The sequence below is a fragment of the Arthrobotrys flagrans genome, assembly GCF_004000055.1.
Source record: "Arthrobotrys flagrans strain CBS H-5679 chromosome Unknown unitig_1, whole genome shotgun sequence".
In the NCBI taxonomy this organism is placed as follows: domain Eukaryota; kingdom Fungi; phylum Ascomycota; class Orbiliomycetes; order Orbiliales; family Orbiliaceae; genus Arthrobotrys; species Arthrobotrys flagrans.
The window spans coordinates 1532432-1552292 of NW_027137556.1; the positions used below are offsets into that span (position 1 = coordinate 1532432).

General features: G+C 45.2%; 4 protein-coding genes and 1 further gene across 4 annotated transcripts; 1 reads left to right on the forward strand and 4 right to left on the reverse strand.

Moving 5' to 3' along the window:
• Nucleotides 1-1022: 1022 nt before the first annotated feature.
• On the forward strand, nucleotides 1023-3337 carry DFL_008452 (uncharacterized protein; the record flags this gene model as incomplete). Its single annotated transcript, XM_067638190.1, has 3 exons — nucleotides 1023-1133; nucleotides 1373-2131; nucleotides 2228-3337. The coding sequence occupies 3 exons, from the start codon at nucleotides 1023-1025 to the stop codon at nucleotides 3335-3337; spliced, it is 1980 nt and encodes a 659-aa protein (XP_067486102.1).
• A 164-nt stretch (nucleotides 3338-3501) lies between these two features.
• Nucleotides 3502-4640, reverse strand: DFL_008453 (uncharacterized protein; the record flags this gene model as incomplete). The annotated part of the gene is made up of 2 exons (XM_067638191.1): nucleotides 3502-4547; nucleotides 4601-4640. The coding sequence occupies 2 exons, from the start codon at nucleotides 4638-4640 to the stop codon at nucleotides 3502-3504; spliced, it is 1086 nt and encodes a 361-aa protein (XP_067486103.1).
• Nucleotides 4641-7536: 2896 nt separating this feature from the next.
• Nucleotides 7537-7842, reverse strand: DFL_008454 (uncharacterized protein; the record flags this gene model as incomplete). The annotated part of the gene is made up of 1 exon (XM_067638192.1): nucleotides 7537-7842. The coding sequence occupies one exon, from the start codon at nucleotides 7840-7842 to the stop codon at nucleotides 7537-7539; it is 306 nt and encodes a 101-aa protein (XP_067486104.1).
• Nucleotides 7843-9801: 1959 nt separating this feature from the next.
• Nucleotides 9802-11583, reverse strand: DFL_008455.
• Nucleotides 11584-13175: 1592 nt separating this feature from the next.
• On the reverse strand, nucleotides 13176-15923 carry DFL_008456 (uncharacterized protein; the record flags this gene model as incomplete). Its single annotated transcript, XM_067638193.1, has 7 exons — nucleotides 13176-13201; nucleotides 13285-13303; nucleotides 13399-13853; nucleotides 13913-15079; nucleotides 15136-15423; nucleotides 15540-15551; nucleotides 15629-15923. 7 exons carry the CDS (start codon nucleotides 15921-15923, stop codon nucleotides 13176-13178), a joined length of 2262 nt encoding a protein of 753 aa, XP_067486105.1.
• Nucleotides 15924-19861: the final 3938 nt, after the last annotated feature.

Below are 19861 nucleotides of genomic sequence, written 5' to 3' on the forward strand. Positions count from 1 at the left end.
ATACGAAGACCGAAGACCGAAGTAAAACAAAGTAAAACGAAAGCGAAAGCCTACCCGCCACATGGGATTCGTAAGCTTTTATAGGAACTGGATTTAAAAATTAACTAGTTTTGGGAGCATGCACAGGCGAGAAATTTGCATATATATGAAAGAAGCCTTTCCGGATGCCTGATGTGCCGGTGTTCGATTGATTACATATGTGATCGGGGGCTACGGGGCACGTTTTGCGTCGGGTCCGCAGCAGTGAAATTGATGTTGAATGCGGCTTGGCCACAATCTGATCTATCTTAATTTCTTCCAATGGATAAAAATAGCTGCGGATGTAACTATGGTCCGGAAATTTAATTTCAGAGAAAATCCGGAGCTATGCCTGTTATCGTGGCAACTGTTTCTCGAATAGAACAGTGAGGGAACGAAGGGGCGGTTATACGCGTAAAGAATGTGTTGTAGCCTCTATACGGTCCCAAAGGGGAAATTCAGCACTTCGGAGTTATACGAGACAGGGATTTGGGCTAAAGCTTGGAGATTAGCATAACCTTCGACAGCAAAGCTTAAGGCTGAGCTTAAAACGGCCGCGACGAATTATTTAATCGACACGGCTTATTCCGTTCTTCGAATAATATCTCCCGAACGTAAGCAGTTGCGTAGGCGTTGGCTTGGCTATTTTGGTCTTCGATAGGTACCCAATGCGGGAGTCTTTGTGGCAACATTTATTCCAGCTTAGTCCACCGAATCCTGTCCAAACCTATTGTATTGTCAGCAAAAATCGCACCCCCAAGAAAATCTTCTTGCATTGCATCATTATTTTTTGCCATTCGATACCTCCTTCGTATATCGCATAGCGTTATTTTTTCTTCCTCTGTTTACTTAAGCTTTGCTTGTCTGACGCAGGAACACAATTTGTGGCTGGATTCCTGGTCTCGTTTCACAGTATTCAGGCAACCGCAAATCCGTTTCGCCCGGGAAGTGCCATTAGATAGGTAACGTGGTTAGTTATACGATATACGAGATTACCAAGAGCTATGCCGCTGGCAAGCCCTGCCGATAACACCGGATCTGTTGTACCTCGGACACGGCGCTTCCACAATAAGAGCCGCACCGGCTGCAGGGGGTGTAAAGAGAGGCGTATCAAGGTACCTAATTCCGATCCAGTCTTTCGAATTCCATCCTTTCATATTTTGGCCCCCCTTTCGCGAAGACATGTCGACAACACAAAAATGTGGCAGAGTGCAACAAAACGAAATATCGACAATCTTAATCACGGACAATCTCGACTTTAAATAAAAGCTTCTACGCCGAAAAAATTTCAAAGAATGAGATAAACCGGAGAAAATGACACTATGGCTAACACTTATGATTGTCGAATTGGCAGTGCGATGAGGGACGACCAATATGTTCGAACTGTATCCGTCGAAGCGCCAATTGTGAATACGAAAAACTAGCAGAGGAACCGACCGAGACGCTAACTCCGTCACCGGGCGAAAGCTCAAACACAAAATCCACAGGCCGATTAAGAAGATCTCGGCGGCGAAACGAACCAAACGTTCCCCCAAAGTTTACATTTGTAGACGTGAACAAATCGGTCGCTCGAAAAAGGAAACGTGATGGCTCTGACGATGCTGCCATCGAGACGACAGACACGAGCAAGGTGAATAGTCCGGCTACAACTGAAGACGCCGAGGTTATTGTGGGCGTGTTACCCATTCTTGCTAGTGCCGTCGAACATGCATTAGAAAGAGGACAGAGACTTGCGCAGATTTTGATTATTTCGAAACAATCATCTTTACTACGCAGCGAGAACGAGTATATTCTAAAACCGAACAGATCTTCTTCTATTCCTAGTGGGAATTCAGACTCCAGTAGCTTTGGAATTGGTGGATTCACATCTCACACTCCTGATTTCGGGTACGGTTCTCCGCAAGCACCTCCTTCGGGTTCGCCCCTAGGTTCGATTTCGCTGTGGCAGTCCTCGCCTTCTACAGGCTTACGACAAGCCGGTGTCAATGTGAAAATAAGCCTACAGGATTACAACCTGATCAACACGTACAGGACCTACACTTGTCACACCTTTCCTTACGTTACGCCTAGTCGTAATCCTTGGAAATCTTTGACTTTTGATTTACAATTTAAAGTATGTGGCAGCGTATAAGTACAGACGGGATTACCTTCAAGCAACTTGCGTTCATGAGATTTCGGTTGATAGCTAATATTCTATCCCTTTCCTTAGAATCCATATCTCTATCATATTACAATTGCGATTACTGCAGCCCACGTCCGATATTTACAAGGTGTCGCTACTCCTTCACTTTTGGAAGTTTCACACTATGTCAAAGGTTTAGCTTCCTACCGAGAATCCCTAACTTTGCATTCCACGGCCGCCGTCACAGTCTCCAAAACTGGCGAAATTCCCGTTGAATCCCAAGGACTATTCGCTACTTCCGCCTTACTTGGCGCCTATATGTGGGCAGCAGAGTTAACAGACATTCATAATTGGCTCATCGCAAAATTTTCAATGACTGTGGGAACACGGGAAATTATTCATGGTGTTTGGGAAGCGAATTTGTTCACAGAATTTCGAGAAGCGGTAGGGGATTCATTACAACAAGTAACAACGAAGTTATATGAAGTGGTTAAACTTGGCGTTGAGAGCCGTGTCAGACTTCCAGCGCTTGAGGCTTTGGCAACAGGCCAGGCAACGTCGCGGTTATTTCTCCCAGGCGCGGCGAAGGATCTTGAGGACATCGATGCCCCCGCTGAGGATGACAGAGATACAGCTGGTGCTTTAGGGTCGGAAATATACGACTCTGGATATGCTTGGGTAGATCGAGAAGGGTGTCCATTTTATCGAACTTCGAACGGCTCTATGGTGGTGGATATTGGTACCCTTCATCGCCTTGTCTGCATCATTACCACACTAGAGACCCCGGGAGGAATATCGGAGGGTACTATGACAGCAGTAGTAAGATTGATATTCATGTGGCCCGGCATATCTTGCCACGTCATTCTCGAAAAATTGAAAGAAAAAGATAAACGGGTATACCTACTGCTGGCATATTACTACGCAGCTGTAGTAAAGATGAAACAACTTAATTCGCCGTCCCTGGATGCTGTATTGGATGAAAAGGAATGGAAGCCGGCCCCAGATGAGGTAATGAGGTCTTGGTGGCTGATGAAAAACCCGAGACTTCTACTGAGAGGAATCATAGATTGGCTAGGAAGTGACTGGATCCAATGGTTAGAGTGGCCACTCAAGATTTTAAGGGAAGAAGAAGAGTCGGAACGTGAGAGAATCGAAGGGCTGTGGGAGCCGGCGATGGAGGGTATGAATTTTGTTTAGTTATCCAGATGCAAGGTCGCTCCCCAGCGAATATTTTTAGCGGAATATATGTATTTTAGTTTGATAAAGTTTTAAATTTGCTTTCATGTATATAATTTGAGGGCTAGAGATGGTGCCTTGATGGCATGTTCACATAAATATTTCTATTCGAGGACACTATTTAATTAAAAGGTATCACTAGGAAACCTTGCTCCACCTTGCTTTCGAATCTCATCCAAGATGCCCATAATCCTCTCTGTCTCTGCCAATGGTATAGTCTCATTCTCTTTTCTGCCATTTGCAACATCCGCTGCCACAGCATCGGCCTCCCAATAGAAGCCCCTCCCTGGTTTCTCGAACTCATATAGCTTTCCTTCGCCCTCCTCATCGTGCAACTTCAATGTAAAGCTCTCGGGCGATGAAGTAGGGCCGTGGATAGTGATGACACCCTTGCTACCCTCAACCCTCGCGAAGGTTCTGTCTGTCCTCACATTTGTCGTCGATGTCAATATCCCTTGCTTCCCTGTTGACGGATAGCTCAAGATCCAGCTGCTCAGCGTCTCAACACCATCTTGTAACGTTTGAGCTGCCAAAATCTTTGGATGCTCGCCTTCGCCGACATTTTCTTCCAGGGTTAAAACACCCCATGTAAGGCTATAGATACCAATATCAAGAAGTGATCCGGCTCCCATACTTAAATCCTTCAATCTGCTGCTATCGGGCAAGCTAGCCACATTGTAGGATAACCCAAAGTCGGCGAATGTACGCCAGACCTGTCCGATAGCTTTCTCTTCATACAAAAGTCGCCTCAGTTCTTTTACCAGAGGGTAGAATCTCGTCCACATTGCCTCCATCAGAAATACACCCTTCTCCCTCGCCAGAGCGGTAACCTCCTTCGCATCCGCTTGGGTTAACGTAAACGCCTTCTCGCAGAGAACGTTTTTCCCAGCGTTAATGGCGTCAATACAATTCTGTTTATGGAAACTATGTGGCGTCCCAATATAGACCACATCTACATCAGGATCGTTGTAGGCTTCTGCGTATGATGCGTATATTTTTGGAGTGACGCCGGAGTTGTTTGCGAGATTTGGATGGACGTATTCGTCATAGAATTTTTGGCCCTTGGAGATGGAAGATGAACCGATAGATTGGATTATGTGGTTTGCACGCTTGTTCGGCCAGGATGGGAGGAGGAGGTCGCTGACAAACCAGCTGGAGATCATGCCGGTTGCTTCTATTGTTAGTATAAACTTTGGAAGCTGGAGGGGCTATATTCGTAATTACCAACGATGCCCCAACGGACGGTAGGAAGTTCTTCTGTCATGTTGGAGGTATATGGAAAATATTTTGATAATGCGAAAGTAAAGATATCAGTCCGAGGGGATTCAAGTAATCGATATCGATATAGCAGAGTCTGTAGATGGTACGAGCAATGTGTGGGAAGTCGGGGTTCTAGTTATTGCCCTCTATATAGTGACCAATCATGATCTGATACCCCGCGCCATCCAGGGTTATTAGCAAGCACCCCGACACGGGCCTTCCACATCCGATCCGAGGCTCGAATACCAGGTTCGAAAGGGTCTAGCACATCAGCTGCGACACTCTGCGACCGGATAAACTTCGGGCAAAAAGCAGCTTGGCTTGTGGAGCTTAGTCAGCAGAAGATCTTAAAAATCACACAACGTACAACACAAATGTAATCTTGGCTATCAACAATGACAAGCGCTTCTTTGGCAGGGAAAGTTAATACAAGTCTGAGACAAATATTGGATAAAGATGTGCCATTCATACACTCAGTCGCATATAGCGGCTTATATCTCGGATTCTTTGGGCAGTTCTTTGATCATAATCGATTGTTTGTTTAAAAGGTATATTTGTTAAACCGTCGCGGCCGTAAGGGTACCGACATTGGTGTTGTGCTGCTTCATTACCTCAGTTAAAAGTATTCTGGCGCGCTTCTTATAAATCTAAAAACGCAAATGACGCACGTAAGTCGCCCGTGCCAAGTAAACAGCAAAAAGAATGGTATGCACCGTAGTCGCCAAACATGTAATAGTCTATAGACGTCTAGAGGGCCCCAGGTGGTAGATGTAACGCCTTTGTAGCTAAATTCCTCGATTGATCCTTAAGGACTTGAGTTGTACTAGTCTCGGGGAGTTGTGCTTACTTCAGAACTTTTCCTTCCAACATTTCCATCCCTTTATTCATCCGCTCATTAGGTCATTCATTTACTATTCCTTTTGCAAGAACTTCCAGGTTCTTGCGAAACCTTTATTTGTAGTCGCCATTTTCTGTTACTTCGTTGGATCCCTCAAACACATTTTTCCTCATTGTGTCAACATAGATAATAATGAATTAGAATTGTAGACTCACCATCGATTTATGTTTCGTAGTCATGATTCTGTAGTAGTATCTCCATTAAATAGTGGCATAGGCTTTTGTATTAACACATTGCGCACCAATCTCGGCATCGATATTTAAATCTGGAACCATGACCAAATAGATCCCCCCCTTCCCAATCATCTTCAGATCTTCCTACAAGGTTGAATCAATTGTACACCGTACCACAAAGATCTACATTTCTAATTCCAGACTCCACAACCTTCCCTACAGAACTTCAGTTCGGTCAAGATCGAGATCTAAACACGAATCTGCTTCCGGAACCTGCGCAAGGATATCACCGAAACATTTGTCCTACCAGTCCCCTCCGAATCCTCAAGTTATACATAAAATCCCGGTTTGAAAAAAAGGAAAAATGCAGTGGATTATCACAGTTATCAACTTCCTCCTCATTTTCATCCTCCTCGTCTTCATTGTGAATGTTCTCAAAGTATTGGGACTTTGGAGGCGTCGCTAAGATTTTGACCTCCGCCGTGAACATCAGATAGTCCATATGGATGATATATGTGAATCCTACCGCCTATTTGAAATATACGAGCCATCTATGGATCTTGGCTAAGTTTTGTTTCCGCTGTAGCTCTGCGGAAATTTAAAGCAAATGAAATTGATTTGGATATATTAATGCAGTGAGGGCGAAAGCAAACCAAGGTCTTTGATATGGATGTAAAATGCTGGATAGATAGGAGCTCAGAGATCATGTATACTATTTGTCCCTCTTCACGAAATACTTAAATCAGGGGACGGTAGATTAAATTTTGACTCCTGAAACCGAGATGGTCGGTAGGAAGAAATATATTTGGCTGCATACTTGGAGAATATCTCTGCTTCGCCGCCTTTAAGATCTTCGGGAAGTTCAAGTTAAAGCCCTAGCTTTAGGGCTATTATTTGAATATTATTCTACTATCGCCAGTTTTTGAGAACTCGGTATCGTTATACAAATGGCATCGGTGAAAGTGGTTGTAATAATTGAAATTGAGACGTCTCACTCGATCTAGAAATCCCCACTCTAGTAGAAACCGTCTTCAGGCATTAGGCTACATGTATTCTCGACCAAGTAATTCCCCGCGACACTAGGTATGCCCATTCTCTCTAGTACTTGGATATATTCTCTCGACTTTTATTACCTTCTAGTCGATTGTTTCGACGTCGGGTCTCAGCGCACGCCATCCGTTCCACTTTTTGAGACAGGGGTCACACGAGGGTGCAGGCTGTGCTACGAATACGATCTCGGTTTCAACTTCTTCACTACAAATGCACTTTCTTTTGGGGTGGTAGATTGGGAATCTTGTTTTACAATAGTCGTGGACGAAAACGAGGAAACACATGGTGGCTAGTTACTGATAGGTTATATGCGGGTATAAGAGTAAGCTTGTTGGATTTGGTTTATCTGTTCGATGGGGTGGTCTTATGACTTTGACGTCCGAAATTGTATTTAGAGATGTAGGAGAAGTGATATGTTGCAAGAATGTCTAGTGGATGTGTGATGAGGAGAGTGAAAGTGGTCGTAAGAGTCTTTGTCTGAGAATCAGCTTTATATTCCCCAAGTCGGTATGTCATTTCGAAACTAAATAGATACATACGGGAATGGACTTTGGGCTTGAAATTTGAAATCTTTGATGATCATATGATCGGGATCCCGACGAGACAACGGGATACCTGGAGCAGATTATGTAGCCGTTAGCTCATCATTACTTCTCGCAACTTCAAACTCGAAACTTGTATTCTCTTACCTAAATGCTCGAATTATTATTTGCATATAACGATAACTCGAGCTTGAATTTGTCAGAAATGTGATGCTGTCCGCAGCTCAGAAACATATTTCATCTTCCTAGCCGTTCCAAGAACGTCTTGATCAAATCCGTTGCCCGAACCTTGCCGTCCTTGTAGTCTCGAACTGCTTCTCTGAGCTCCTTTCGTATTCCGGGTGGAGTTTCATCTTTCAGTGGATCATCTGTGGCGGTTCCGGGCTTATACCCTCCGGCAAGAACACAAGACACGAGGCAAGCCTTGGCCTCAATTGTGTCAACTTCCTCGCTGCACTTGCAGTCCCCGAAGGAACCTGGGACTAGTTTTTCCCATTTGTTGAGGGTTTTCTTGCAATAGTGGAAGTACTTCCAGTGACACATATTGCTAACGTAGCTAACTTTCGCTTGGATTGTAGTACGATAGTATTGACAGGGCGAATAGGTAGTTTGGGTGGTGTAGTGATTGTTGAATGTCAAGGCAAAGGGCTAATACATGTTGAGGGTACTAGGATTGGTCCCGGGCAGGTGGGGCGTCAGGGCTGGGATTAATTGGGACGGTATGCTGAGCAAAGTATCCATATTGTCGATTCATAAGGATTAATTTCATACTCACCTCAGCGGGTTCTGGGTATATCCACACCTCCGAGCGACCAGGTTTAGGTACGATCCAAGCCTCTGGGTCTGAATCTATAGGTCTCAAGGGCTGGACAAACCGCCTTATGCATATAAAATTTCCAAAGTTTCCATCCAGCCAAGCACTGTATAAATATACCCAGGAATGTTACCAATTTTCAGATTTACTGGTTCTAAGAAGGCCTGTTACAATGGAAATATCGACAGCAATCCGTACAACCTAAGATCTCTAATTAGAAAGCTCTGTGGATATACACGTATGGCTTCCATAAAGCTTCAACTTCAGCTTTAAAGGTCTGTTGACATCTGCTCAACAAGATCTCTGACAATCATAATCTCAGCTCTAACGAAGAACCTAAATTTTATGTCTCCTACTCCTTAATCCTTTTTCTGGAATCCATAGAATCCATACCGTAATTTATCGATCTACCCTAGCGACGTGGCTATATGGTATATTCTTTAAATAGGAATTCTAGGATTTCGTTTAACCTACACGAGAATGCTCGAAGATCTTTGCATTAGCCCCGTAATATTAAACTTGCCAAGGCCATCCCTCCGCAGGCTTTGCAACCAACTTCGTCTCTTGATGAATAGGAAGGAACATAACACAGTCAACGGCACTGTAGAATCCGCAAGTTTGATCAAGTTATCTAGCGGAGCCCAAATCTTCCAACAGCAAACCCAGTTATCAATCCTACCAATGACGGACTCGATGATATCCCCGTGGTTGTTAATCCACCATTCAGGGAGTAGACTTGCGAAATTATAGTTTTGGTTATCAATATTAGCAGCAAACCGGTTCAAAACTTCCTGATCGACTGCAATTTGGCTGTCTAGGAGCTCTTTGAAACCTTCTATAATCCTCTTGAATAGCTCTCTGCCGTCCGTATCTACCTCTATCGTGGCTAGCTAGCAACTAAGTGATTGTGACTATAATAAAGAATTAGCATAGAACCCACTAACAAATTACGAATGTATCTTCGAGAGTGCATCTAGTCTCGCAACCTTGTCTATGGTATGCTTTATAATCAATTCCCGAGATGCCGCAGAATGTTTTCCCTTGTTATAGGTAATGGAGGAGAATACTCAGCACCATAAAAATGACAATTCCCGCCTATCAACTATACGAAAGTATTCTTAAACTCCGATTGGAATATCGAAGCAATTGGGGGTAGTGATATAGTAATGTGTAGTAATGTGTATACGGAAGGTAAAGCCGTTGTTATTTTATCCCTAGGTAATTTAATGGGAAATTTCGAAACCATTTTTTATTGTTTATCTTCGGAATAACGGTACAAAACGCCACTGAGTATACAATGCCTGATATCCTTTGTCCTTTTTAACTAACCGCCCGCCGTTTTATCTTTGAAAACGGCAGGATTCTAGAACCTCGGGTTAAAACTGACGTTATAAAAGAAATAGAGGGAATAGAAGGAAGCTTGAATAGGTAATTGGTTCGGGTTAAAGGAAGGAGAGTAATTTGTAGTTGTGTGAGTGTTAATAAGGACACGGTTTGCGTATTCATAAATCTCATTGAGTTGTATCCGGCATTTGTCGTTTCGGTTCCTAGTGACGTCTGTGACATGATAGGACATCGACGGCGTTTCCACGTACTCGAGTAATAAATAGCTAGATCCAGGCTCCATAGTCTAAATTGCCTGCTTTCTAAATACGAAAATGCTGTTGGAGGAAGGCGACAGGGGATGATTAGTCGTAATCCCAAAGGCCAGAACGGATTGAATTAGCGGAGTCATGCGTATCATCTTCTTCTTCAGCCGAATTGTAAGGTTCCGCGACGGCTCCATTGGGTTTAGATTCCGCCATAGCGTCAACAGTGTTGAGGTTTTCGGTTTCGCGGGCTCTAAACGGATTTGCGCCCTCTACGGGCGTGTATGTAGTCTCCTCCATTGAGATCAAGTCTTCTTCTTGTTGTTGTTCTCGTTCTCGCTCTCGTTCTCGTTCGGCCTCTAATTCCAGGGCTTCAACATCAGAGAGTGTCATACCCATATCATCGTCATTATCGCTCTCGCTAACAGGTTCAAAGAGTGGACTATCGGGTGGAATTCCTTCCCAGACGTCGACCAAGCGTTCAGGGGCGCCTTCGCGTGGTCGGCCATCCTCTTCGGATTGGAACGCCTCCCAAGCATTGATGAAGAATGAAAATATCTGACGGATGTAAGTGGTATCGTAGGTGGCAACATGTTTGTGTAGGACCGGGAATGTTGGGTTGTCAAAAGTCTTGAGATCGGCGAGGTGGTAGAAGAATTCGTAAAGGTTGAGAGGCATGTCGGGAAGGACTATCTTAATGAGTTTATAGCTACTCATGGTGATCAAACGAGGCGGTAGGGTGGTTTCTGGAAGAAGCTTTCGTAGGACATCGTAGGGTCGAAGATTACCGTCGTGGGTGAAGAGGATCTTGTGGCGAAAGTTGAAGGCTTTGAGATCGTTTTTCATTTGGTGGATCGTGCGACGTGGGACCTCGGTCGACCAGAAGTATCCTCGCATGTTGGAAATGGCTAATTGAATCCGTGCAACATCGTACCAACGACATGACATAGCACCGGTGCACTGGTAGTCTATAATAAGGTCGAGCCATTGGATCATCGATAGAACTTCTCTCCCATTGCGAGGGTCGAACATTGCAAGATTTGCCTGGTATATGATTTCGCTGCTATATTTCATCAAACAAACTTGGACAGGTGTTCTGGCGAAGCCGATTTCCAGATAGTCGCCGATGTGGGTGTATTTTATGTCGAAGAAGATAAATTCGTCCGTATTTTGGGTGGTGAGAGCGCCAAGAATACCATTATCGAGTTGTCCTTGATAGGCATGTCTCAGCTTGGCCTGTAAGACCTCCCATTCCATTTGAGGTTCGCGCTGTTCATCGGAGGAAAAGACATCTGCAGGAGGAAGGGGTGGTGTCGGGCTCCTGATAGCTTCTGAGAATGACCTAATACGATCACGGAAATTATCAGAACCAGTACTTGTGGTCAAAATTTCGAAGCGGTCGCTATCATCCTCAGTTGGTACTGAATTAATTGCTTGCAGGTACAATTGCTCAAGCCTGCTGGCAAGATCTTGACTAGTCGGACCTAAATCTGAGAATTCGCTGTTACCTGAGACCGCTGGTTCAGGAACCTCGGTGGGCCCCCGGTCAAACTCCTGAAAATGCTGGAAAATACGTTCCGGAAATATCTGACTGGCCAAACCTGAGGAAGCACGGCTAGGTGGCGACCCGTGAATGTGACCAGGCCGATGGATCCCCTCATGAACATCTTCATACTGGCCGAGGAATCCTCCAAATTCAAAATTGTGACCACCAGCCAATGTTGTAGATATTGGAGACTCCCCTTCTCCAATTGGTGAAGGCATCACAAAGGGCGACGGAGACCGTGCCTCATCAGGACTATGTTGAGGTAACGAAGACAAGGACATCAAGTCTTCCGAGCTAGTAACCGGGAGAATGTAGATTGCCTCTCGGTCAGACATACTAGCGGTGAAATGCGATTGGTGACCGTATAGCAACTCTTTTTATCGTATCAAGAACCCCAGATGAAGTTCTAGGACCAAGGCCAAGTAATAGGGCTTTCGAGGCTTTCAAGGAGAGAAGATCCTAGCCGAAGGTCGTTTAAGGAAAATAAGAAGCACCGTAGCAGGATGGCAACGATGAAGAGGAGATTTTAGAAAAGAAACGATGCCGAGGGTTGAAGACGTTGATGTAGTCAATAGTGGAGGGTGCTAGAAGGGACTATGTTTCCACTTTGATAAGATTTGCTGGTTGTGTAGCTGCATCTTCAACATCTTTAATAATTAAGAACTACCACCCAGCCATTCCACTCTACCATCTCAGCAACAATCGTACGACATTCCCAACTTCCAAGCCTCCTCTACCAAAAATCTGTGAAGGAATTCGCCCTTCCAAGACTAATCCAAGCTTTACATTCTCGAATTAGCCAGCAGCTTCTAAGCATGCGTGGTATTTTGCGTGTTGACCGACCTTCATAGCCTCAATCTTCTCCCCGTGTAGCGTGATGGTAACGCTGACCCCGGTGGCTAGATTCAATTGCTCCCCGAAGAACTCTTAGAAGTTGCAATGACGATACCACTTTTCGTGGACCCGTGACGAATATTGGGTCATCTGACTGGGTCACCGTCGCTGCCAGGTTGAAGATAACATAGCTTCACAATTCTGACTTGAGGCGAGCAAAGTTCGAAGTTACCACGGCTGCAGCGCTGGACGCCAACTGACGTCGAGGCTGGACATACTCGCCTTCGGATGACCGGTTACCATGGGAGCCTAAGAAATTCAAGTCGGATTCCGGGAGTTCATCATTATCGGCTTCAAAATTTCGGCATAGATATGTCCGATATCTGGCCAGCCGGAGCCTGCGGCAACCCTCGAAGGATGCTAGTACCACATCCTATAAACTTTAAATGGTCCTACCGCACGATTGACCCTTTCCCGAAAAGATTTCCAAAAGGTTTTCTTGGAAGATATGTTATTTTGTTTATGTATATTAAACTTATACAACATATTCTCAAGACAGATCGGTCCAATTTTAGGTTCGGAATATATTTCAACCACAGTTGAATCAAGATCACAAAAATGGCATGCATTTTAAAATCACGGCTAAATTAAACAAACAATGTGGTTTAGCATGGAAGCTGATATTATCTTAGTATCGATGAAGACTTTACCTATTGCTAGCTTCCTAAAGAGATTGTCTAGGTTGAGGTTGAAGCAGGAGCAGGCCTACGTCGTAAGTTACGATATCCTATCATGGACATCCCTAAATCTAGAATCGATATGAGACATCTCGGCTAGTTACTAGTATGCCTATGTCCACTGCCTATGTCTCGATCGTTTAAAGAATACTTAGGCCGAACAATCGGCACTAGCGAGAAATTCCATGTTTTACATACCGATCGATTTTACCCGAAAATTCCGAACAAGTCTGGACTCGACTGTTCCCCATGGTCGGATTCTTGCATCACGTTTAGGTCTTAAGCTTGTGTAATCATATTAATTGGTTCGATATAACTCGGAGGATTATCATTAAGTGTATACTAATATGTAAAAGTTAGGAAATTCGTGACCAGAGCCAACCTAGGAAACTATCAGTCCCCAAAGCTGACAGAAATAGCACATACAAAAAACATCTACAGGGCTCGATATAAACGAGAACATACAATGAGGCGCTATATACGGCTATGAGTCTTCGCAAAGTAAAAACCTTCACGCATTATCAATGTGCAGCGGACCTCCAAAGAATCCGTCTAGCAGGAATGATCAGGGCAGCCAACGTTAGTTCCGAGGGTATTACCGGAGATGTTGACGACCTGGAAGAGAGCGTTGATGACACCTCCAATGCCTTCACCAGCAATCAGACCAGCTGCGATGCTGAAACAATAGATCTCGAAGGTAAGAGGCCATTTCTTTTGCCAGAGGTAGGCGATGGTAGCACCAATGCACATGGCAGTGGAGTATTGGGTCTGCGGCAACAAAAAACCAAGACCGAGGACCATCATGTTTGGCATGAATTTCGCGGCCTTGGTGTGGCCAGTCGAGTTGAGGTAGTGTCGGCCGATGACAACGAGGACACCAACAATGGAAATGACGATGGCGAAAATTCCAGAGGAGGTGGGGATAGGGAAGCTTGGATCGGTCATGGCAACCGCGACCGCACGCCAGGCAGAGACTGATGGAGCCAGGAAGTCGCAAGAGTCTGAGAGCTCAAGGTCGACAATGCATGGATAGGCTAGCAAAAACGTGTTAGTATAACAGTTTTCGGGATTGATGGAAATGTTAGTATCTTACCCTTAGTGAAGAGGACGAAAATCGAAGGAGCAAGCCAAATGCTGACGAAGGAGCCAACACCTTGAGCGTACCACTGAACGCGTGGTGGGGTCCTGAGGAGGAAGCCAACTTTGAAGTCGTTGACCAAATCGGTGGACTGAGAAGCTGCACCAGCGGCAACTGCACCAGACATCAAATTGTAGAGCTGAGCAGTGTGTATGGCAGTACCTTGGCCCTTGGTAACACCACCCATGATGAGCTGGGAGGCTTTGGAAACGGTAGTTATGGGGGTGATATCGGTGGCTCCCGTGCACTGGATAGCAAGCAAGGCGAAGAATAGACCGAGGACAAGGGACAAAATGGAATATCCAACCGGGAACTCATATTGAAGGCCGAGAACGACACAGGTTAGGATGATGACACCGATGCATCCAATACCCCACATCCATGCGGGGACCTGGTCTTCTTTTGGTGAAGGGTCTTCCATAGTGTCGGCAGAGATTGGCTTAGCTGCCATCTTAGTAATGAACTTGTTGGATTTTCCGTGTCGTTCGAGGAAAGCATTCAAACGCTTAGCGCCCATAGTTGTGGCAGCACCAAAGGCCTTTCCAATGATCTTGTAGTTGACTGCGAGTTCGGCGAAGCTGACTGCCATCATGAGAAGGACACCAGGCCAAATCATCCAGTAACGTGGAGAAGGAGCGTTCTTAGGGTCGGCAAGACGAAGTCCATTGCAGTTCCACATATCAGGGTAGTTCTCGGACGCCCGTTGGCAGAAGGCAGCGTCGTACGCGACGAGGGTTGGTCCAATGATACCCCAGGCAATGATGGAACCGGCAAGGAAGGAGTAGGCAGCATTGAGACCGACAAGCATACCGCTGCCGATGAAGGCAGGAGTCCATTCGAGGTACCAACCCCAGTTGACCAAAGCGATAGCGCCCTTACCACCCCAGGTGTAGATCCACCAGAAGACGTGCCAGTCCCACAGGATACCAATGGCATACTGGGAGACGACTCTCTGGATAAATGCAAAGATGAAGGCAATAGAAAGACCCTTGATTCTCTTCTTAGCACTTTCAAGTCCACCAGTGCTCAAGTGCATGCTGCGGATTGTCAAGGCAGTGGCGGAGGCAGTCGGGTAAACCAAGTTCAATTCACGGGCAATGTGGATGATGAAGAACTTTCGCACTATGCATCATGTAAGCAGCCATCCAGAAACATGTATCGGTTTATGGTTTTCTTACATGGGACAGCGAAGGTAAATCCGAAATAGGCAGAGACGGCAGTAAAGGATATGAGCTTCCAGTAGTCGTCGGCGGGGTTTTTGGAAAGAAGATTCATTTGATACAGAGCGGGAACAGCGGAAACGAAGATTGTTCCGAGACCGCCAGCAGCTGTGGCAGCTGTCTGAACGATATTATTTTCCATAGGTCCGAAATAACCACCAATCCATGGGATTTTGGTGAGAGAGATGAGCTTGATGATAGCGAAACCACCCAAGGCTCCCAACATGTTGGCAGTAAAAGTCCATCCTATGTAAGATTGTCAGCAACTTATCGATCGAATGAAAAAATGTATATACATTTCGACATCGGTTTCAGCTTTATTGAAACTGTTCCAATTGTCGAGGAATCAAGTTCATCCGTACCTGTCTTCAGGCCTATTATATTACAGGGCGCCGTTAGCCTAACTGTGTTGTGGCGTCGTTGGGATAACGTTAACCAAGACCAAACTCACCAAGATAAACATTGCTTGCATTGACCAAAGCACCCAAAACACACCCCACAAACAAAGCTCGGATGGTCAGTATATTTCCTTCTTCTTTGGCATTTTCGTCGATTGGAAAGGGAGCATAGACGTCAATATGAGTCTGCTCAAGTTCTTCTTTGAGGTCCTCTGGTACACCCTCAGACGGCACGATCGAGTCGCGCTTCTCAATGGTAGGCTCGTTGACGGCACCGTCAATAGCCGGACCCGAATAGGTGGTTGGTAGGCGGCTTGCCTCGATATCTTCGACCTGCTTTTCCGACATGGCTGGCGATGTCCTATACGAAGTAATTGGAAAGGGAAGCACAATTGTCAGCTCAGGACAAGAGAACCAGAAATTTTCTCGCACGGCGAGCGGCGTCATTTTATGTTTCTCCCCTTCTCTTTTGTCTCTCCTCGAAGGGACCACAGACAAGACTCCCCGCGTGGAACAAGGTTCAAGAAGGGGTGTATTCTGTGCCTATCTTCCATCGAAAATAGGTGGTCGACAGTGACACCGAGTAATCAGACATACCTCTAGATCCCACCCCTGCATTCACTATCAAAGGTACTAGAACGAACGGTCGAAATTCATATGACAGCTATCGGCAGGGTATGTGCGAGGCAAAACGATCAGGCATCAGAACACAGAAACGAACTCAATACCTCGGGCTTGAGAATTGGGGCCGCCATTTAGTTGGTTGCAGATGACCATTTCGCGATGAGAATGATTGTCGCCCGCGCTCTAAACCTCCGCTCCTGGCTATTTTTCGATTAACCCTGTACTAAAATTATTACATACATGGTTCCCGAGCCATCCTAGCGCCTGTGGGTATCCACAGAGAATGCGAAAACCACCACCTTCCATATCAAGACGTTCCGTACTTTCGAGGATTATGGTGTGGTGAAATTTATTTTAGTCGAAGCATTTCGTATGGAGGATGTTACTCTACTTGCGGTCGACATTTGAAAATCAAGGCCCTGATCAAAATCAAACACCAATATCGCCAAGACGACTTGTCTGATATTTGCAGTATCTCCCGTGACTAGCCAGATAAGAAAAAGCCTGTTGTTCAAATTCACTAGTCTCATGAGATTGTGGCCCTAGTTGTCTTGAAAAAGGGTTTTAACTTTTTTCGATGGAGAGACATCTGACCCAAACAATGTTTCCAACCGTCAGAGTCTTTCCGATTCTCTGTAACGCCACATACCCGATGCGCTCCATCGGGAGCCTTTACCGCGGGAAACTTGTCAGCCAAGCGGTACCGAGAAAAAAAAACGCCAGTCCCAGGAACAATAACGTGCTTCGTTACTTTCTCTTTTCCTGTAAGTTTGGAGGGTTCGAGAAAGTGAAATGGAGATATCCAATCCAGCTCCAAAAAATCTTTGTCTGAACAAAATATATATATTTGTGGCTCGAGAAGCTAGCACGATTTATCGGTCTTGTTCAGGATGAAAGTCGAAGAATAGAGAACAGCATGATTCTTAGGTAATTCATCAATGGTCAGTCTACCGATCACCATTCTTGGATCCATATCCTATGCACTATTAACAAGCACCAAAGAAATATTCGAAATCTCGGCTCCCTCAGTAACTAGCGTTCACTGATGTTGAAGTTCGCAACTTCTCATTGCGGGCAAAAGTGGCGAGCAAGCCTCGGAGCTACGAAATCGAAAGGAATGTTCCATGGCCCGACGCTAACCTAGCTAACTTCCCCGCCTGCCACGAGATTAAACGAGCCTCATGCAAAGCTTCGGCGCAAGCCACTGCATGCGCCAAGTCGGGAGACATCTGCAAAACATTTGTAAGAACAAATCATCGGGCATCTCCATCAGAAAAAAAAAGGATGATGCGCAAGATAATATCAACTCATTCCTCCAATCATCTTCAGACCACTGGTTCTTGAATGGAATCGCCTATGGTCAGAATATCCTGTTTCCAGCAGGATTGAGACAGAACCGATCTCCACAGTTAGGCTGCTGCCTAATCTTGAGTTCGTCAACATCAAACCACAAGCAGCTTACCACGTCCTTGCAACAACACAACACGATTTAACTCGTGATTTAATATTTTATGACTTAATCTTCGAAACGATGGCGTTAGCTTTGTAACATCGTATTCGATTAGGTCCCCACAGGTAGGCGTTGTTCGGTGGGTCGTTAGAATTGCCTCACTATCTTTCAGTCTTACCACTGGTGATCGCCCTCTGCTATTGTGATCAGCTTTGGTTGCATACCTAGCACTGCAGATGCATATACAAAGGAAAATCGTAGCACCCTTGCAGGTTTTTCCGGGTGGACCAGGGCCTGTAGTGTAGTTCTTTCTCGGCCGCGCTAAGTGGGCCTTACCTTATTCTGACACCTTGCCTCTGCTCTAGAATTCCTTCAGTATTTAAGCCGAATTTCGAGCTTAGGAACTTTTTTTACATACTACCATAACCATGCAATGTTACCCTTGCGAGGCGGCTGCCTAAAGACCCTAATCTTTGAGTTATCCGAATCTTGAGTTTGACTAGGTATGGATAAATGGCATTATGTCTATACAGGTTTCACAAGAATGATAAGCTCCATCTTGTCGACAATATGGGTGGGGGTTGGCGAAATTCAAGCATTTCCTGCTTCGATAGATCCAGGACCGCTTGATCTTAGACACTGGCCCTTGAGAAGCCATATTATGAGAGATACCAAACAAAACCCATGAATCACTTAGACTTAGTCTCGTACATGCCCAGCTTAGACCCGCCGCTGGTATCAAGCTATCAGACTTGTGCTAATTACTCGGAGACAACCTCTTAATACCCGCTAGCATTTCAGCCAAGATATTCTCGTATCCGGTACATACATATTTTCACAAGAACGTGGCGTTCGGTTTAGCCCCAGGAGCTCTACACTGAGCTCAAATCATGTATAGGTACCGAATGCACGGCTGATGCCGGCCTTTTCCGTACCGATTACGATATTGGGAAGGTATATTTTGTCCTAAGCGCCACATTGAAAATGTTGATTATGAAATAATTACGGTAGTGGAATTTGCTAATATTGCGGGAGTGAACTGGGTAATCCGTGGATGAGGTGATGTCTAGCTCCGCCGTGGCCACCTAAATATCTTGATGCTAGAGTCTGAAGAAAGCACCTGCTCTCGTATAGTTGAATTCTTGCCCCTAATACTAGAGCTAGCTCCCGACGGTAGCCAAAAATCAGACGTTATCTTTGCACTTTTTCTCCACTAAGAAATGGTTCCATATCGTATGTGTTTGATGTGATCACCATATGGTCTAACGGGCCAACCGCCACAGGGTGGGATTTTCAGGTGTGGTAGCTTATAATATCAGAGTTGAGGTATCAATGTGCACGGCGGGTCTATACCCGGTCCTAACCGTTCCCATGGTATGGTCTAATTCGACGATTACCTCGGCTAGTTAACTCATCAACTACTATCTCGATTCTCCTGATCCTTCACTGCCGATGTGTCTTACTATTGGCCAGGAAAGCTTAAGCCCAATCTATTGGCCTACTCAATTGCCATCGAGGATCCTTATCAAGGTATCAAAGCATCTAAATATCGATAGCGAATTTCACCGCCTTGATCGACAAGTCGAGAGGCATGCCTAGATTATCTTAAGTACCATTAATATTTACCGATATATAGCTTATCGATGATAATATACATTGCAGGTGATATCGCGGCATCCCAAAGTTACCAAACAATCTATTTGAAAAGTTCTCCTCAAAGGTTCTACTAATCTTTGTCTTCAAGATGCTCACTCCAGATCTCGTTTATAAATCTTAAGACCGTAAATTTTGTAAAGATTCCATGTCGCACTACCGCTGGTGCATGCGATATTACCAATATTTCAGCCCGGTAATCGGGTTTATAACACTGTAGGTTGTATTCCCTCCGCCTATATTGTTGATAATATTCATAGTCGTCTAATGAGATACTCAGTTGTTAGTACAGTATCTAGGGTAATGAGACAGCATGGCAAAAACAGGCAGCAGCGAATATACTAGCTAGTTACCCCACAATTACTTCAGGGATGGTTTGGAGGGTACATACCACATGTTTCTGGGTTAACAGATTGCTATAATATGACAGCGGCATTTGATATTTGGGTGGATTCCCTGAGGCATTCGTGCTAGCGGATGTGGAATTGCTCGATGTTTGAACAGCTGTGCTAGTACTAGTGTCACGTGGCGGCAGAGGCGGCGGTTGGACACTGGTTTG